Here is a 14,004-nt window from a genome sequence, read left to right as displayed (position 1 = left end):
TTCTCAGTGCACTGCTTCCTGCAGAACTGCTGAGCTACATCTATTAATTGTACTAGTTGGCCACAACCACTGCCTGCAGAGCTGTTGCACATTTACAGTGCTCTGTGTTCAAGGTTTGCTGATTTCCATGCCTGTGCTGGCTGGAAAGTAGGGGTGACTGACCCACTGATTCACCTGTAGACCATTACCCTAAATGAAACCTCCATTTGATTTTTAATCTCTGTGCTAGTGCTGAGAACCTGTTCAGCAGTTATTTTGTGTAAAGGTCCAGTAGTCATTGAAGAGCCTCTTGGCACTGCAAGTCTGTCAGTAGAGCCACACTGCCCTGGAGGGATGCTGCAGTCCACACCCACCCCCTTTGCAGCAGTCTAATCTAGGACTTGGAGAGAGAGAGAGAAAACTGCTGGACACCCATCTTCCTCTTGTCATGGAGATCACCTGAAAGTTTTACCTGAGGACATGTATCCAAAGGAGACAGTTTTTTCATTGTGGTAGTTCCATAGTTATCCAGTTATCAAAAGTGGAGTTGTTCAGCTTGCCTTGTTTATTTCTAACCTGTCTGTTTTTTCCTGTCTAAGAAACATTAATTAAATCCCATTGTAGGTTACTTAGAGGGCTGAAAGCTAAGAGAAAACAAGAGGCATACAATGCCTAGCTGTGGAAAAATTACCTTGAGGAACATGCGGCTTCCCTCTGATATGTACAGAAGCATAATTCCCATGAGAAATATCAGAAAGTTGAAATAATACAAAACCATTTTAAATTGCACATAAAAGTCCCTAAAAATGACAAGTTGACAACTTGAAACAATTTTGAGATCCTTCCTGCCAACTCTCATTTCTCTCTTGCTTCTTCATTTGAAGACAGCTTCTCGCCCACAAGTGTCTTCAAAAGGTTCTTGGCAGACTGAGCATCCCAGAGCACAAAGTTTTGTCTTTACCTTCACTTTGTCTCAGCACAAAATAACTGCCTTTCACCTCTAGTTTAAGAGTAAAAAGATTTAAACACTAGCTTGGTATTCCTTCAACATGGAAATCCGCCTTTGAAACACATGCAGAAATGCAAAATGCTTTTTTAGAGTTACTCTAGAAGTGTGACAAAGAACTAGAGGATATAAGGGTTTGAAATAAGCATCCCCAAATTAAGCTGTGGGCGTCCCTCATCGTGAGGTGCCTGTATGAGAAGTAACTGATATGTATATTCATATCCATGTGTATGAGAGTCTGAGCAGCCCCTGTGTGATTCCAGTAAAACCCTGCTATGCAGCTGAGTAGATTTTTACAAGTCAGAATCACAGAATCATTAGGGTAGGAAGGGCCCTCTGGGGATCAGCCAGTCCAACCCCCTTGCCAAGGTAGGTCCTCCAGAACAGGTTGCAGAACAGGTTGTCTTGGCGGGTTTTGAATGTCTCCAGAGAGGGAGACTCCTCAGCCTCTTCCTCTGCTGCCCTCAGTGTAAAGAAGTTCTTCCTCAAGAGGTTGAATTTCTTGTGATTTAGTTTATGGCCATTGCTCCTTGTCCTGTCACTGGGCACCACTGAAAAGAGTCTGGCACCATCCTCTCTGCACAAAACTTTGAGATAATAATGAGGTCCACTGTCAGGCTGCTCTAGACCAAACCTACCCAGCTCCCTTAGTCTCTCCTTGTAAGAGAGATTCTCCAGAGCTCTCATCATCTTTGTGTGATGGTGGCAAAAGAAAACATATAACATATGAAAACATAAATATAGATGTGGGCCATCTGTATTTATGGACACAATCCAAGTGCTTTGAGGTTCATGCTATACTGTTGTAACTCTAGTTTGAGTGGTGTTAAAAGTTACATCGACAGCCATGAGAACATGAGGCATTGCCAGATATTCTGCTTTTTTGTATTATAGGCCTTTCCAGGCAAACACTCTTTGCTACTCTCTTAGTAAGATTATTTGTCTGCATATTAACTTGATTCCACTTATTTACCCCAAAGCTGTATGTAGGATCTTCCACATCAGTTTCAACATCTCTAGTAAATTCTAGTTCTTAGTGTTCAGGAGCAACTACTGATTACATTCTAGACTCACAATAGAGTGAAAATAATGTTTTTTACACATTTTTTTCAGTTTACAAAATGAAGAGTCATTCTCAAAAGTGCATCTGTGGCATATTTTCTACTATTTCAATGGAAGGATATAGGTTTCTAAGTACTTAAGGAACTTCTGAGACGATGTTTTATCTGTTCAAGTCACTTTGCAGCATCTGGAAGTGCTGTTCCTGTTGTTTCTTGTCAGTGGTGGCTCAGACATGTTTGTGGTTTCAGATGTGGTGGTGCAGTGGTGCACACAAGGAGACCTGCTGGCAGTGGCAGGCATGGAGAAGCAGAACCAGCTGCTTGACCTCAGCAATGGCTCCCTGCTGAAAAGTGCCCTGGTCAAGTTCTACAACGTGCGTGGGGAACACATCTACACCCTGGAGACACCTGTGCAGGTAGGGGGCATTTTTAAAGTCTGTTCTCCATGCTTTGCTGACATGCTTTTCCCACTTTAGCTCATTGCTATGTGGAAAAGGTTGCAAAATATCCCAAATCCATCCTAAAACACAATATAGATAAAAATAAGCTATAAACAATGACCTATAAGCAATGATTGTTTGCATTAAGGGACACATGCAGGACTCCACCTGATTCTAAGGTCCACTGTGCTAGGCATTGTGGAAATACAAAAGGAGAAAGTCTGTTTCACAAACTCACTGGGCCAAGAACAGACAAACAGAAAAAGAAAATTCCATTGTTTTATGGATAAGTGACTGAGGAGAAAAAAAACTGTATTACCTGCTTAATCTTGTAGCAGAGCCAAGAGATGGACAAAAATATTCCAAGTCCAGTATCATAACTACAGGATTATTCTGTTATTGTAATTTTCTAATGTACAATCATTTGGTGTGATGCAGTAACCTCAGTCATGTAACTTGCCAAGTAAATGCCAGCACATGGTCTGTGAGCTGCTCAGGAGCACAACATGCTTCATAGGTGTTTGCTGATACTTCAGAGCCCAGCTGAATTGTGTCATTTTCTCAGAATAGGCATGACTCCATTCTGACTTCTGCTGCTAGTAATGAAACTTTATGATAGCTTTGAAATCTAAAAGTGAAGGAAAATGCTGTAGATATATTTATTATATTTAATGATGATACCATGTATTATCATTTTTTTTCCAGTACCCTGACCTGGAATGGATGCAAAAGGGTGACATAGTAAACCATCTGCCAAGCCTTTGTGTTTGCTTATATTTAGCATTAACCTGTGCTTATTAACCTTAGCACTCTAATTTAGATAGAATTCTTTAGTTGTGTAAAGTGTAAAATAATGGTCTCTAAAGCCAACCTAAATATGTACAGTGATGTCTAATGCTGATTTAGGTACCTAAAGGACTCACCCATAAACACAGCTGTATTGTCTCCAACGTAGCCCTTGCAGCAAAGTAGCACAGCCCTTTCCTCTCTGGGTCAGTTCTGAAGAAAACATATTTATATCAGTGTTGCTTTTTCCCAGCCCAGGTGAAAGCAAACCTTGTTCTGTTACTTCAGTACCAGAACTCAGTATGTGCAGATCAGCTGTTGAACCCTCTGGTGCCAGGCTGTGAAATCACTCTGTGGTTTGAGCATCAGAACCCACCAGGTCAGGGTGTGACCTATGTGTGTGCAGGCTTTTCCCTCACTGCTTTTTTCCTGCTGATTTCAAATTCTCTTTAGTTTAAATACCTTCATCTCCTCTAGTTCTCCAGGTATAGCTTCAACTTCTTTTCATGTTTTCAGCTCTTTCCTTTCTCCTCCACCCAACCAGCTGGGAGAAAGCACATATTGTGCCTGATGTGGGGGCTAATTATTCTGCCATTATGTGAGTGCTTACAGGGCAGCTGAGAGGTCAGACAGAACAGGTGCATGCCAAGTTTGTACTGCAGTATTTCCAATAGTGGAAGTAGTAATATAAGCCTTTCTGCTCTTTCCAGCTGCTATTTTTGTTGGGAATGGCAATATTTTAATGTAATGGAGATTTCTTCCACCATTGTCAACTGCAGACTAAAAGCCAACAACTTCAGAAGTTGTAAGCCAGGTTGTTAAGTGAAGGATGAGGACACTCAGGGAGAGGCAACCACCAATTAATAGCAGAATCAAGGAGTCTCATTTCCTTTGGAAATTAGAATAAAAGTAACATTCAAACTGATGTATTTATGTTTATTAAAAAGCTGTGTGCATAAACCTACCTAAAATTAGTGCCACGCCTCTTCTCTTATTAGTCAGCATTTAGTCTCTTGATTTGGTGCATCTAAATTCATATTTACTCAGCTGCAGGAGGAAGTGAGTGATCTTTCAGAGGAACACCTGTGTCTGCTCTCATGGATTTTATTCTCCTGTGTATTTGAATGCTGGTTTAGCAGTATTACCAGCTAAATGACAGGTATGCTGCAACATTGTTAAGTATTTGGTTTACTGACAAAACCAGAGAAAAACCAGTGTTGCAAAAAAATTACTGGTAACTTCTGCTGTGCTGTGCCTGTGCTCCAAAGATGTATGTGCAAAGATGAGAGTGAGTCAGTGGTCCTAGTAATTTGTCTCATGACAAATTCATCAGAATAAATTAATTAGTTTTCTGTACCATGACAGTCAGCCTTGTAATGGGATTTTATAAGATTCATCACTGGTTACTGAACTAAAAAAAAAAAAATATAAAAGAAGAAAATAAAAGAATTTCCTCATTTTGAACTCTTCTGCTAAGACTTTCTTGTGAAGAAGCAAATGTGTGACTGGAAAAGCACATTGATTATAAATGACTGTTGTTCTGAATACAAAAGCCAGGAAAAATAAAACAACCATCAATATAAAAAATAATGGATTACAGTTACAAAACTGATTTTCAGTGTGGTTCTCTGTCCCAATTCTTTGACATAACACATGTCTGAAAATTTTATCAGTAAAATATACTGAACTGTGTTGTTTCTGCTGTGTGTCTGTCCTGTCTTTGGTAGGATAGCCAGGAAACAGATTTTATTTTTTATAACAAAACTCAGTCTAAGACTGACAGGATTTATATGCAACTTGGCTAGAGTGTTGCTGAACATAAAGTCACTGCAAACCCCAGTGGTAGAATAGATTTGGGAACTGCAGGTAACTCATCTCAATGATGACTGCTGTCATGGATCCCTTCAAGATGTTCCATATGCTGCCTTCTGCTCTAGCTTTAGTGTGGTTTTGGCATCCTCTGTCTCGTTTGATTAACTCTCTTAAGCTTTTACCTTCAGTGTAGGAATTTATAGTTCATAAACCTATTTTGCTGACTATAAAGCTGTAGATAGGGAAATCACACTTGTTTAGAAGTATTGGAATAAAAGCAGTAGCTTTGCGTGAAAAACAACATCCATAAACATCCAGAATGTAGAGTTGGCATAGTGTAGCATTCACTCCTGTTCCTGGCTCTGGGGCTTCAGCCTGGCATCCTGCAAGGATGTGTTTGCAGAATAGAGTGGAAAGAGCTGAAAAAGCATTGGTAAGGGCTGGTCAAAAACTGAACTAAATTCTATGCAGAGAGCATATTTTAAGGGCTGGTGATCAGCTGATGGCTATTCAAAAACATATTATCAGTTTTTGTAAAATTTACCTCTTACTATGCCCATCCTTGTATGCACTACAAACACCAATGTGAGGTACCAAAAATATGCCCAGGTTTTTCATTGTCCTGCCTTTTCAGGATTTAAAAATGAGATTGCAACAGCAGGCTGCCCTGCTGGTCATTATGTTTTTATTGGAAGGATGTTAATTTCTTACATTGTTTGGTAAGTCCTCACAACCTGTTCCTGGCATCAAGCAGGGATGAGAATAATCAACTCCTTTAAGACTGTTTTATAGTCCTGCTAAGATTGTTTACCAAATGCTGCAACCCAGTTCTGTCACTTTAGAAGATCTCCTCTAATGTGCAGACAGGTCTTTATTATATCAACTAACTTTACCTGCTGTCACTTCTGATTGGAAACAGATGCTTCATATCTTCCTATATCCTGAACTTTGAATGGGACTCTCCTACAGGATCTCTTCAACATTATCTAACTGTAACAAACTTTTGATTTTTTTCTTTGTAATGGTTCAGTCTTGTGGCTTATATTTGGTCTCTTCTTCAGGTTTTATGACTTTTTAATATGCCCCAGAGAGGACCAGGGGAGCAAGAGTACAGATTTAGAAGCTACAATGCAGATCTCCTCCATACACCTTTAATTCTACAGTAAATTTACGTGACTTTAAGGTTTTATATCTCTGTGTAGCTGGTGCGAGTACAGATTACATCTCGAGTGCAGTGAAGGAGGATGAGAGGGAGCTAAGCTTCACATGTGGTATAGACAACAAAATTAAATGTAAAACACCCATGTTTATCTGTGTCATATTTTTAAACCAAATTCAAAGTGGTGTACCAAAGACCAAATTTTTATGGAAGAAGTCTTTGAGAAGAAAACCAGCTTGCTATAGACCTGCTGCTGTCAGCATTTCACAGACTGCTTCTCTGCTGGAAATGTCCCAGCATCTAAATGAATAGATTGAAGATTATATGATCCTGCAGAAACCTGGTAGTTCTGTAAAGGCTAGAGAAGGAAGGTGCAATTTTAGGTTTAATTCAGATCAAAAGGTTCTGAAAAAAGAGGCTGCTTTTTATGTAATTCTGCTGAGCAGACCTTGCTTATTTTTCTTCATTTATTTCACACAGAGTTTTCAGGTTTGTTGCATCTGAATTTATGTTGCCTTTCATTTATATTGCCTAAAATCAATTTTATTTAGTTGTTATGGGATGACAACAAAGCTTCAAGAAGAGTTTATTTTCCTACAGGAGAAAAAGCAACAGTTTAGAACTTACTGGTGAAACGTGCTTTAGTATATCAGTAAGGAGCTTGGTGTTCTTTATATAGGCACAGGATCGTCTCTGCTGCACAAATGGATTTTGATCAGCACTGGAAATTGAAGACACTTTTCTAAGCAACTCTTTCTGCTAAAATGGAATCTTATTGTATTGATTTCTTCAAAGATACTGTAGAAGTAGAGAGGGTATAAGAAACAGCTGCAAATCAAAAAAGAGTTTATGACATCAAAAATCATATCAGGCCACAGCAGTGGCTGATTTCTCATCATTTGTCACCATCAGTTCTTAGCAGTTAATACTTTTCCCACTGTAAATTTGAGGAGCAGAAGAATGAAGGAGTGGCTTTCCCACACCATCCATGAGTGCTGTGGCAGCACAGAGGTGTGCACACACAACTTGCAAGAGCCAGGTGGGCGCTGCAGCCATTGCAGCTTTCAGCTTGTCTCTGAGAGGGAAGAGTGTGCATCTCCACATCAGCAGCCCGGAGTGAGAGCAAGCAGGCAACCTGCTTACACATGCCATTCACTGGATACCATTTTGCAGTTGTGTTCTTCCTCCTGAGAAAAGTCCTGCTAGTTCCTGGGCTTTCTGCCCTGGAATACTATTTTTATTTCATTACCAGTGGGAGTCCCAGTGCCAACAAACAAGGGATTAGTTCAAGCAGCAGGCAGACCCCATGGCTCAGGATTTCTGAGCTCAAGGCAGGCAGCAAGAATCAGCTAGAACAGTGTTTCCATTGACTGAACTGCATACAAGTGATGGAATGTATGTATATTATGTTCTCTCCTGTAATAGAGGCACTAGAGTGACTCATAAGAAGCAACCAAGGGCTTTGAGTGGGAATATCCATTCCTGCATGCTCTTCTAAGGGGAATCAACATCCCAGCTGGAGGTACAGATTTGAGTAACTGTAGCTCACTTTCGAGCCCACTTGGAAAGAAATGGCAAAAGAGCTCCGTGTTAGTCACTTGTTGAGATGTGTTTTCAGTCAGTATTTCTCCTGATAAAGCATTTTTTTTCTTGTGCTTCAGCCAATAGTTTCTAATATTTAATTGTCATAGAGCTACATGTTGGTATTTAAACCCTGGAATTCATTCAGGTATTTACAGTTTATGCTGAGATTTTTCAAAACCTGATGATATTTTTATATGCAAAGTGAGATTAGAAATTTTCATGTTATATTTGTAGCTGCGTTTCTTCGTTCCTAGCAGAAAAAAAAAAACAACTGTGCAAACATGGAAAATAAAATTCTTCTGTCCTTGATTCTGCTTCTTCATTTTTTAACAGGTAGCTACAACAACTTTTGGATACAACAACTTTTGTCCTTCCTTGTTTTGCTAAAACAGTACAAAGTGGAAGCTTTATGAGGAACAATACTTTTATGTTGGATGTTTGAGGTCAATTGCTTTTTCTCAGTAGAGTTTGAAAAGAAAGCTGTGGCCAGCTCATAACTGACTTGCTGCAGTAATTGATTCATATCTCTTGTCCAGCAAAGGAAAGACTAGGAAGGATAGTTATTGAAAAATATTATTGGAGCAGTACTTTAAAGGTCAGGTCAGATCTGGCATTTGGGTGATCTTTTATTTCTCCAAGCCTGTAATGACAGGCTAATTTTCCTTGAAGCTCATCTGAAGTCTTAGCCCTTCACTGTAAATTAAATGTTGCTGAACACCGGGCTGGAGGAGTACCAAGGGTCTGACCATTTCAGAGAAAGGAAGGCAAGGTATGTCTTCCTTTGGTGGTGTGGTGCAAGTGCTCTTTGTTGAGGTTGAAAATATTAAAACATAATGAGATATGTGGGGAGACTAATAGTACAAATGGAAGAGTAGAAATGTCATGATTTACAAACAGTGCAGCACATGTAGGTATTGTGTGTGTGTTTGTTTAATCATCCACCCACTCACATATTGTTTGCATATACATTCATAAACAGAACATAGAAGCATCATACATTGAGAAGTTTAGAAGGTGACTGAATTATGGTTGCCAGTAGAGAAACAGTGGTGAAGTTTTCAACTTCTGACTTTCCACTCCTCAGAGCTCCCCAGTGCTATGTTGCCAGAGGTCCTACCCTGCATTTCAAAGCTTCTGAAAAACCTTTTCCTTGAGACAGTGTTTTGAATGGCTGAGGTTCCTACACTGCTACTGCCTGCACCTCTGGTGCTCTCTGTGTGCAGCAGTAACCTGAGGAAAGAGGTGGTTTTATTTGACTCTGTTTGGATGAAGAATGTCCTACCTGGGTGTGATATATTGGGTTATAATAGCTGCAGTATGAGACATCAGGTCTGGGTGTACTGTATGGGATTATGATAGCTGGGATATCCACTTTTCTTCTGCCATTACAGTCTGTCCAATAAATAAACATTTGTGTGGCAAGGCACATACTTGTTTGTCCCCTGACTGTGTCTGTAGGTAAGCTGCAGCTGATGCAAAGTGAACAGCAGGATGCAGTTTGGATCCCTCAGTAATGATCAGGTAGATAGTGCTGTCCATGCTGGGGTTCAGCTCTTGGGGAAAATCAGGGTCACTTCTACTGTGCTGTTCTCAGGCTGTCATGCAATAGATGTGGCAGGTACCTACCTTGTGCCAGTGCCTTTTCAATTGCATTTATTTGGTAAGCAGCTTGAACTGTCTCATTGCTGCCAGACAGTGTGAGGGCCAAGCCACACTCACAAATCATGAAAATACCAATCAGTAGGGGATACCTCATGTGGCCTCTCCTCAAATGCAAGGCTGTATCCCACAGATTATGGTTATGGCAAGCCATGTAGAATTATTGATGGTACACAAAGGATTTTTCAATTCTTTTGAAGTTCTCCACTACAAAATGCATTCAACAATTACTGTGAAAATCTCAAGACTCACATGTTGCTTCTTTCTATTTGCGTATCAGTCAGCCTGAAGATTTGTGCCTTTGTGGAGGTGTGTGTGTGGTATTGCCTAGATGTAATTAAAAAGAAGTTCCTTCATTCCTCCTACTTTAAAATCAATATTTTCCTCAGAATTTAAATCTAGGATAAGGTGACATAGTAGGGAAGATCTCTTATGTTTTTCAGCTAATGCTTTATCTTGAGGATAAATGTTGGTATAGTGCTGTGCCAGCTGCATTTTGCTTCATATCAGTCACATAAACCAATCTTTGCCCAGTTTCTTGCCTTTAAGCATCTTGAATTTGTAAATGGAAGGGAGGCTCTTTCCCCAGACTGGGTGAGTAATCTCTGGGCTGATCTAACCCTGCTATCTGGGACCATACTGCTAATAGAGGAGTGAATAAAAGCTCTTATTGCTGCTGTCTTGACCCTGTCTGCTTGTTTGATGTGTCTTGTGAAAAGATATTCCAAAGATACCCTGACTTTTCAATAAATACAGTTCATTATTTAGATGCAAAACATGTTTGCTTAAACTTCTGAGTGTCACAGATGGTGAAAACAAGGTAGACCTTCACAGAAAGGAGTAAATCTTTTGTAGTTCACTGATGACAACCTGCTGTATAGCATTCTTCATGGAGTTAGAGCTTCATCTTTACTTTATGTTATTTGCACAGAGGTAGCAGATGGGATTGAAATACCACAGGGTGTGTGTATATAAGCAAATACAGGAGCTTTGTAACCCAGAAAGCAAGAGATGACAGGTGGATGCAAGTAACACTTAAGGGCAAAAGTAATGATGATAAGGCTGGAGGAGGTCACAACAGACTGGTACTTTACAAAAAAGTATGGGATTTAGAAGGAAAGTTTAGGGAGCTCCTTGCAAGCAGGAAATAAATGTTCTAAGCAGCAGGGTTTGTTCATCGTTATTCTGTTCCACATTGTGACATTTCGTATCAGTTGGCCCTGACTCTTTCTGGTTTTACTGTCGTGGTTTGGACATTTCTGAGTGTAGACAAGTAGAAGACAAAAGGCCATTCTCTGTTGCATTCCTGGTGCTCTTTCACAGTTCAGTTCCTCCGGGAATAGTTCAAAAGATGCTGCAGCAGAAGACTTGGCACAAAACAAGAAAGCTGGTTGGGTTTTGTCCACTTGTTTTTTAAGTGTCTCCAGGCATATAATTTAACTTTTCAGTTGTAAAATTTGAGCTGTTACCAGTGGGTGAAGACTGATTAGATAACTGAATAAATAATTTGGATAGGGCATCAAAAAATCCTACTTCTCAACACCCTGTGTCTTTAAAGTCACTTATCCTATCTAGGTACTGAATTTGGTAGCTGATTTCTTGCGTGAAGAGTTTAAGCATCCTGAGTAAAAAGCACTGAATAAACATCAGCTGCTGTTTTTGATGATTTGATGTCGTTATAGAGCACGACACAGTACAAAGTATCACAACTCCATCAAAAGGGTGCAAGAGAGATTTATTATAGCAACATGCTGTTTTTATACTTTTCCAAGATATTTACATTCACTTAACATACACATTCACTGCCCATTGGTTATAGGAAAGAAACAAAGTTCTCAGTGGATGACCAAGGAGCCAGGTCATTCTGTGAGCCAGCTAGAGTCTGTATCTCTTAACTTTCTCTCCTTCATCGTGTCTCCATGGTGACAACCTTGGTATCTTCCTCAGGGGAGATATGGGGCTTTCCTTTATCTTCAGGAGGCCTTTGCTGCCTCTCAAGAACAGCACAGAATGTCTTTCCTACAATTTGAGATGCTCATATTCTGCTCCTAGGGGCAGTGATGGGCACTTGAAGTTTCTGGAAGACTTTACTTAATGTGATCGGTGTGAATTCATGTGATCGCTTGTTGCGCAGCCATATTGGAAAAAGCTCTTTTGCACAAAATCTTTTGAAGTTGTTTCCTTTTGCTCTTCGTGCAGCGTCCCATCATCTCCATCTGTTGGGGTCACAGGGATTCCCGCCTGCTGATGGCCTCTGGGCCCGCGCTGTACGTGGTGCGAGTGGAGCACAGGGTCTCCAGCCTGCAGCTGCTGTGCCAGCAGACCATCGCCAGCTGCCTGCGGGACGACAAGGACATCAGCAAGCTGACCCTGCCCCCTCGGCTCTGCTCGTACCTCACCACTGCCTTCATACCAACAATCAAGGTAAAATGAAAGAGATGGGTGCTGTGAAGAGGGAAGTGCTGCTAGATCTCTCCCCTCCACGGTGGTCCTAAGTGGCAATGGTTAAATGATAAGATTTTATCATTTTAAAAGCTTTCGCATCCTCTTCAAGGCCCCACTGATGCATTTGGTGCCTATTAAAAATCTGAAAAGAAGGCTCACACATGCTGATCTGCATTATTCCATGGAGATGGCCTTTCCAAGTACGTAACAAGGGTAAAATATGCTGGTGACTCACAAAGACTTCTGAAGAAGCTCATACTGGTGATAATGCTCTGTCACGGTTACAGGGATAGAACTGTACCCCCTCTACATGTCACAGGAGTGCTTATATTCCCAGGAAGGTTAGGCTTAAGACCTGGGGCTGCCCAAACATTTCTACTAACACTGAGTTCTGCTAATCTTACTGCTCCAATAGTGCTATGGGATAATGAGCCAGGTATCACATCTTTTCCTGTACCACCTGCTGGATGAAGGCAGCAGTTGGCTGGGAGCCCTGGTGGGGGTCAGAGGGCAGTGCAGGGACACATCACTGCCAGCAGTCCTTGTGTCACCTCCTAGTGGAGATTCAACGATGCAAAGCGGTCGTGGTGTTGTGTAGCTGAGAGGTGGGAGCAGGGTTTCCAGAAGCCACGTGCCTGTCCTGTTTCATGGCTGTTTCTGGAGCCTCATCAGCACTTACGCTTTACCCTGGCTCATCTCAGTCACCCACTGAACCTGTCTTGTCAGCCATGCCTTCAGTGCTAGGCAAGGCACCCACTTCCCTGCAAATATTCCTCTTCCCCCTCCAGCTTGCAGACCACATTACAGATCACTACTGAGCCTATACAGATTTGCCAGGTAAAGGAAGCCTATTTTTTTTCCTACCTTTTTTTCCTTATGCTTTCATTTTGAAAGAAACTCTGTTGACTTACACACATGAATAGTATTAGTGTCATACAGGCTATATTGTCCTAGACAAAAGCAGTCCTACTGCTTTAGGATTGAGTTTTTCATGGATTAATACAGTGTGCAGGCAAGCAGGGCAAAGTAATCCAAGCTTTGTGTTTGTATTTCTCTACATGGCGCACAAATAGGCCCTCAGCTAGGATGGGACATGTTCTTGGAAGTTTGCCTGCAGGCAAACAGGGCAAAGTAATCCAAGCTTTGTGTTTGTATTTCTCTACATGGTGCACAAATAAGCCCTCAGCTAGGATGGGACATGTGCTTGGAAGTGATGTAAAAAGTACAAGCTTCTTCCAGAGTTGACAGCATTGTAGCATAGTGGCATAGCATGTACCAGTACTAACCAGGAATGGGATCTGAGTGTTCAGGTGCACTTCCAGGGCCTGCAGGAGACAAGATACTCTGATACTTGACCACATTACTAGGGTTCAAAAAGAAGTTTCTGATAAGAGCTGGAACTTGAAGACAGGTTTGTTGTCTCATTCAGTGCTCTGACCACAGGTTCAACCTTCCTTTTTGATGTAACTAGTTTTAGTTTTTATTTTCTGTATACAACTGCTTTTGATCTAACTAAATAACACACTGCCATTCCATCTTGCATGTGGGTCCTGCATAACTCATGAAGTAACCTATACTAATCTTCACCTGCCAAATTAGAGCTGGGTTCAAGTTCAGTTGGTTTTGTTGGGATTAAGTCACCACAGAAAAGAACCCCAACCAATATGGGAAAACTTTCTCTTTCCTTCCTCTGTTGAATGAAGCCTCCAATCCCAGACCCAAACAATATGAGAGATTTTGTCAGCTACCCAACAGCTGGGAACGAGCGGCTGCACTGCACCATGAAGCGGACGGAGGATGACCCGGAGGTGGGGGGTCCCTGTTACACACTGTACTTGGAATACCTTGGGGGGCTGGTGCCCATCCTCAAAGGACGTCGGATCAGCAAGCTGCGGCCGGAGTTTGTCATCATGGATCCTAAAACAGACGGAAAAGCAGGTACGATTCAGTTGTTGCTCTGTGTAAAAATGATTTAGCAACACTTTGGACACTAAATCCTCAGGAGTTTTAAAAAATACATATGTGCAGCATGGATGGTGGCATCTGATATTTTTTTCTGATGTGAAAAAAATC

At 41.1% G+C, this 14,004-nt stretch overlaps 1 protein-coding gene across 3 annotated transcripts in view; it reads left to right on the top strand.

Moving 5' to 3' along the window:
- Window positions 1-14,004, top strand: part of TULP4 (TUB like protein 4) — a 150,453-nt gene that overhangs the window by 116,344 nt on the left and 20,105 nt on the right. For all 3 annotated transcript variants that reach the window (XR_009114240.1, XM_058019966.1, XM_058019965.1), the window contains exons 7-9: window positions 2,296-2,462; window positions 11,686-11,910; window positions 13,635-13,869. Coding sequence is in view for 2 of the 3 variants with exons in the window: in XM_058019966.1 (XP_057875949.1) it covers window positions 2,296-2,462; window positions 11,686-11,910; window positions 13,635-13,869 (627 nt within the window). In the remaining variant the exon portion in view is untranslated. The remainder of the gene's footprint in view (window positions 1-2,295; window positions 2,463-11,685; window positions 11,911-13,634; window positions 13,870-14,004) is intronic.

This window comes from Melospiza georgiana, chromosome 3 (genome assembly GCF_028018845.1).
Source record: "Melospiza georgiana isolate bMelGeo1 chromosome 3, bMelGeo1.pri, whole genome shotgun sequence".
NCBI lineage: Eukaryota > Metazoa > Chordata > Aves > Passeriformes > Passerellidae > Melospiza > Melospiza georgiana.
Note: the sequence above shows the minus strand (reverse complement) of the source record. Positions and strands in the feature narration are given on the sequence as shown.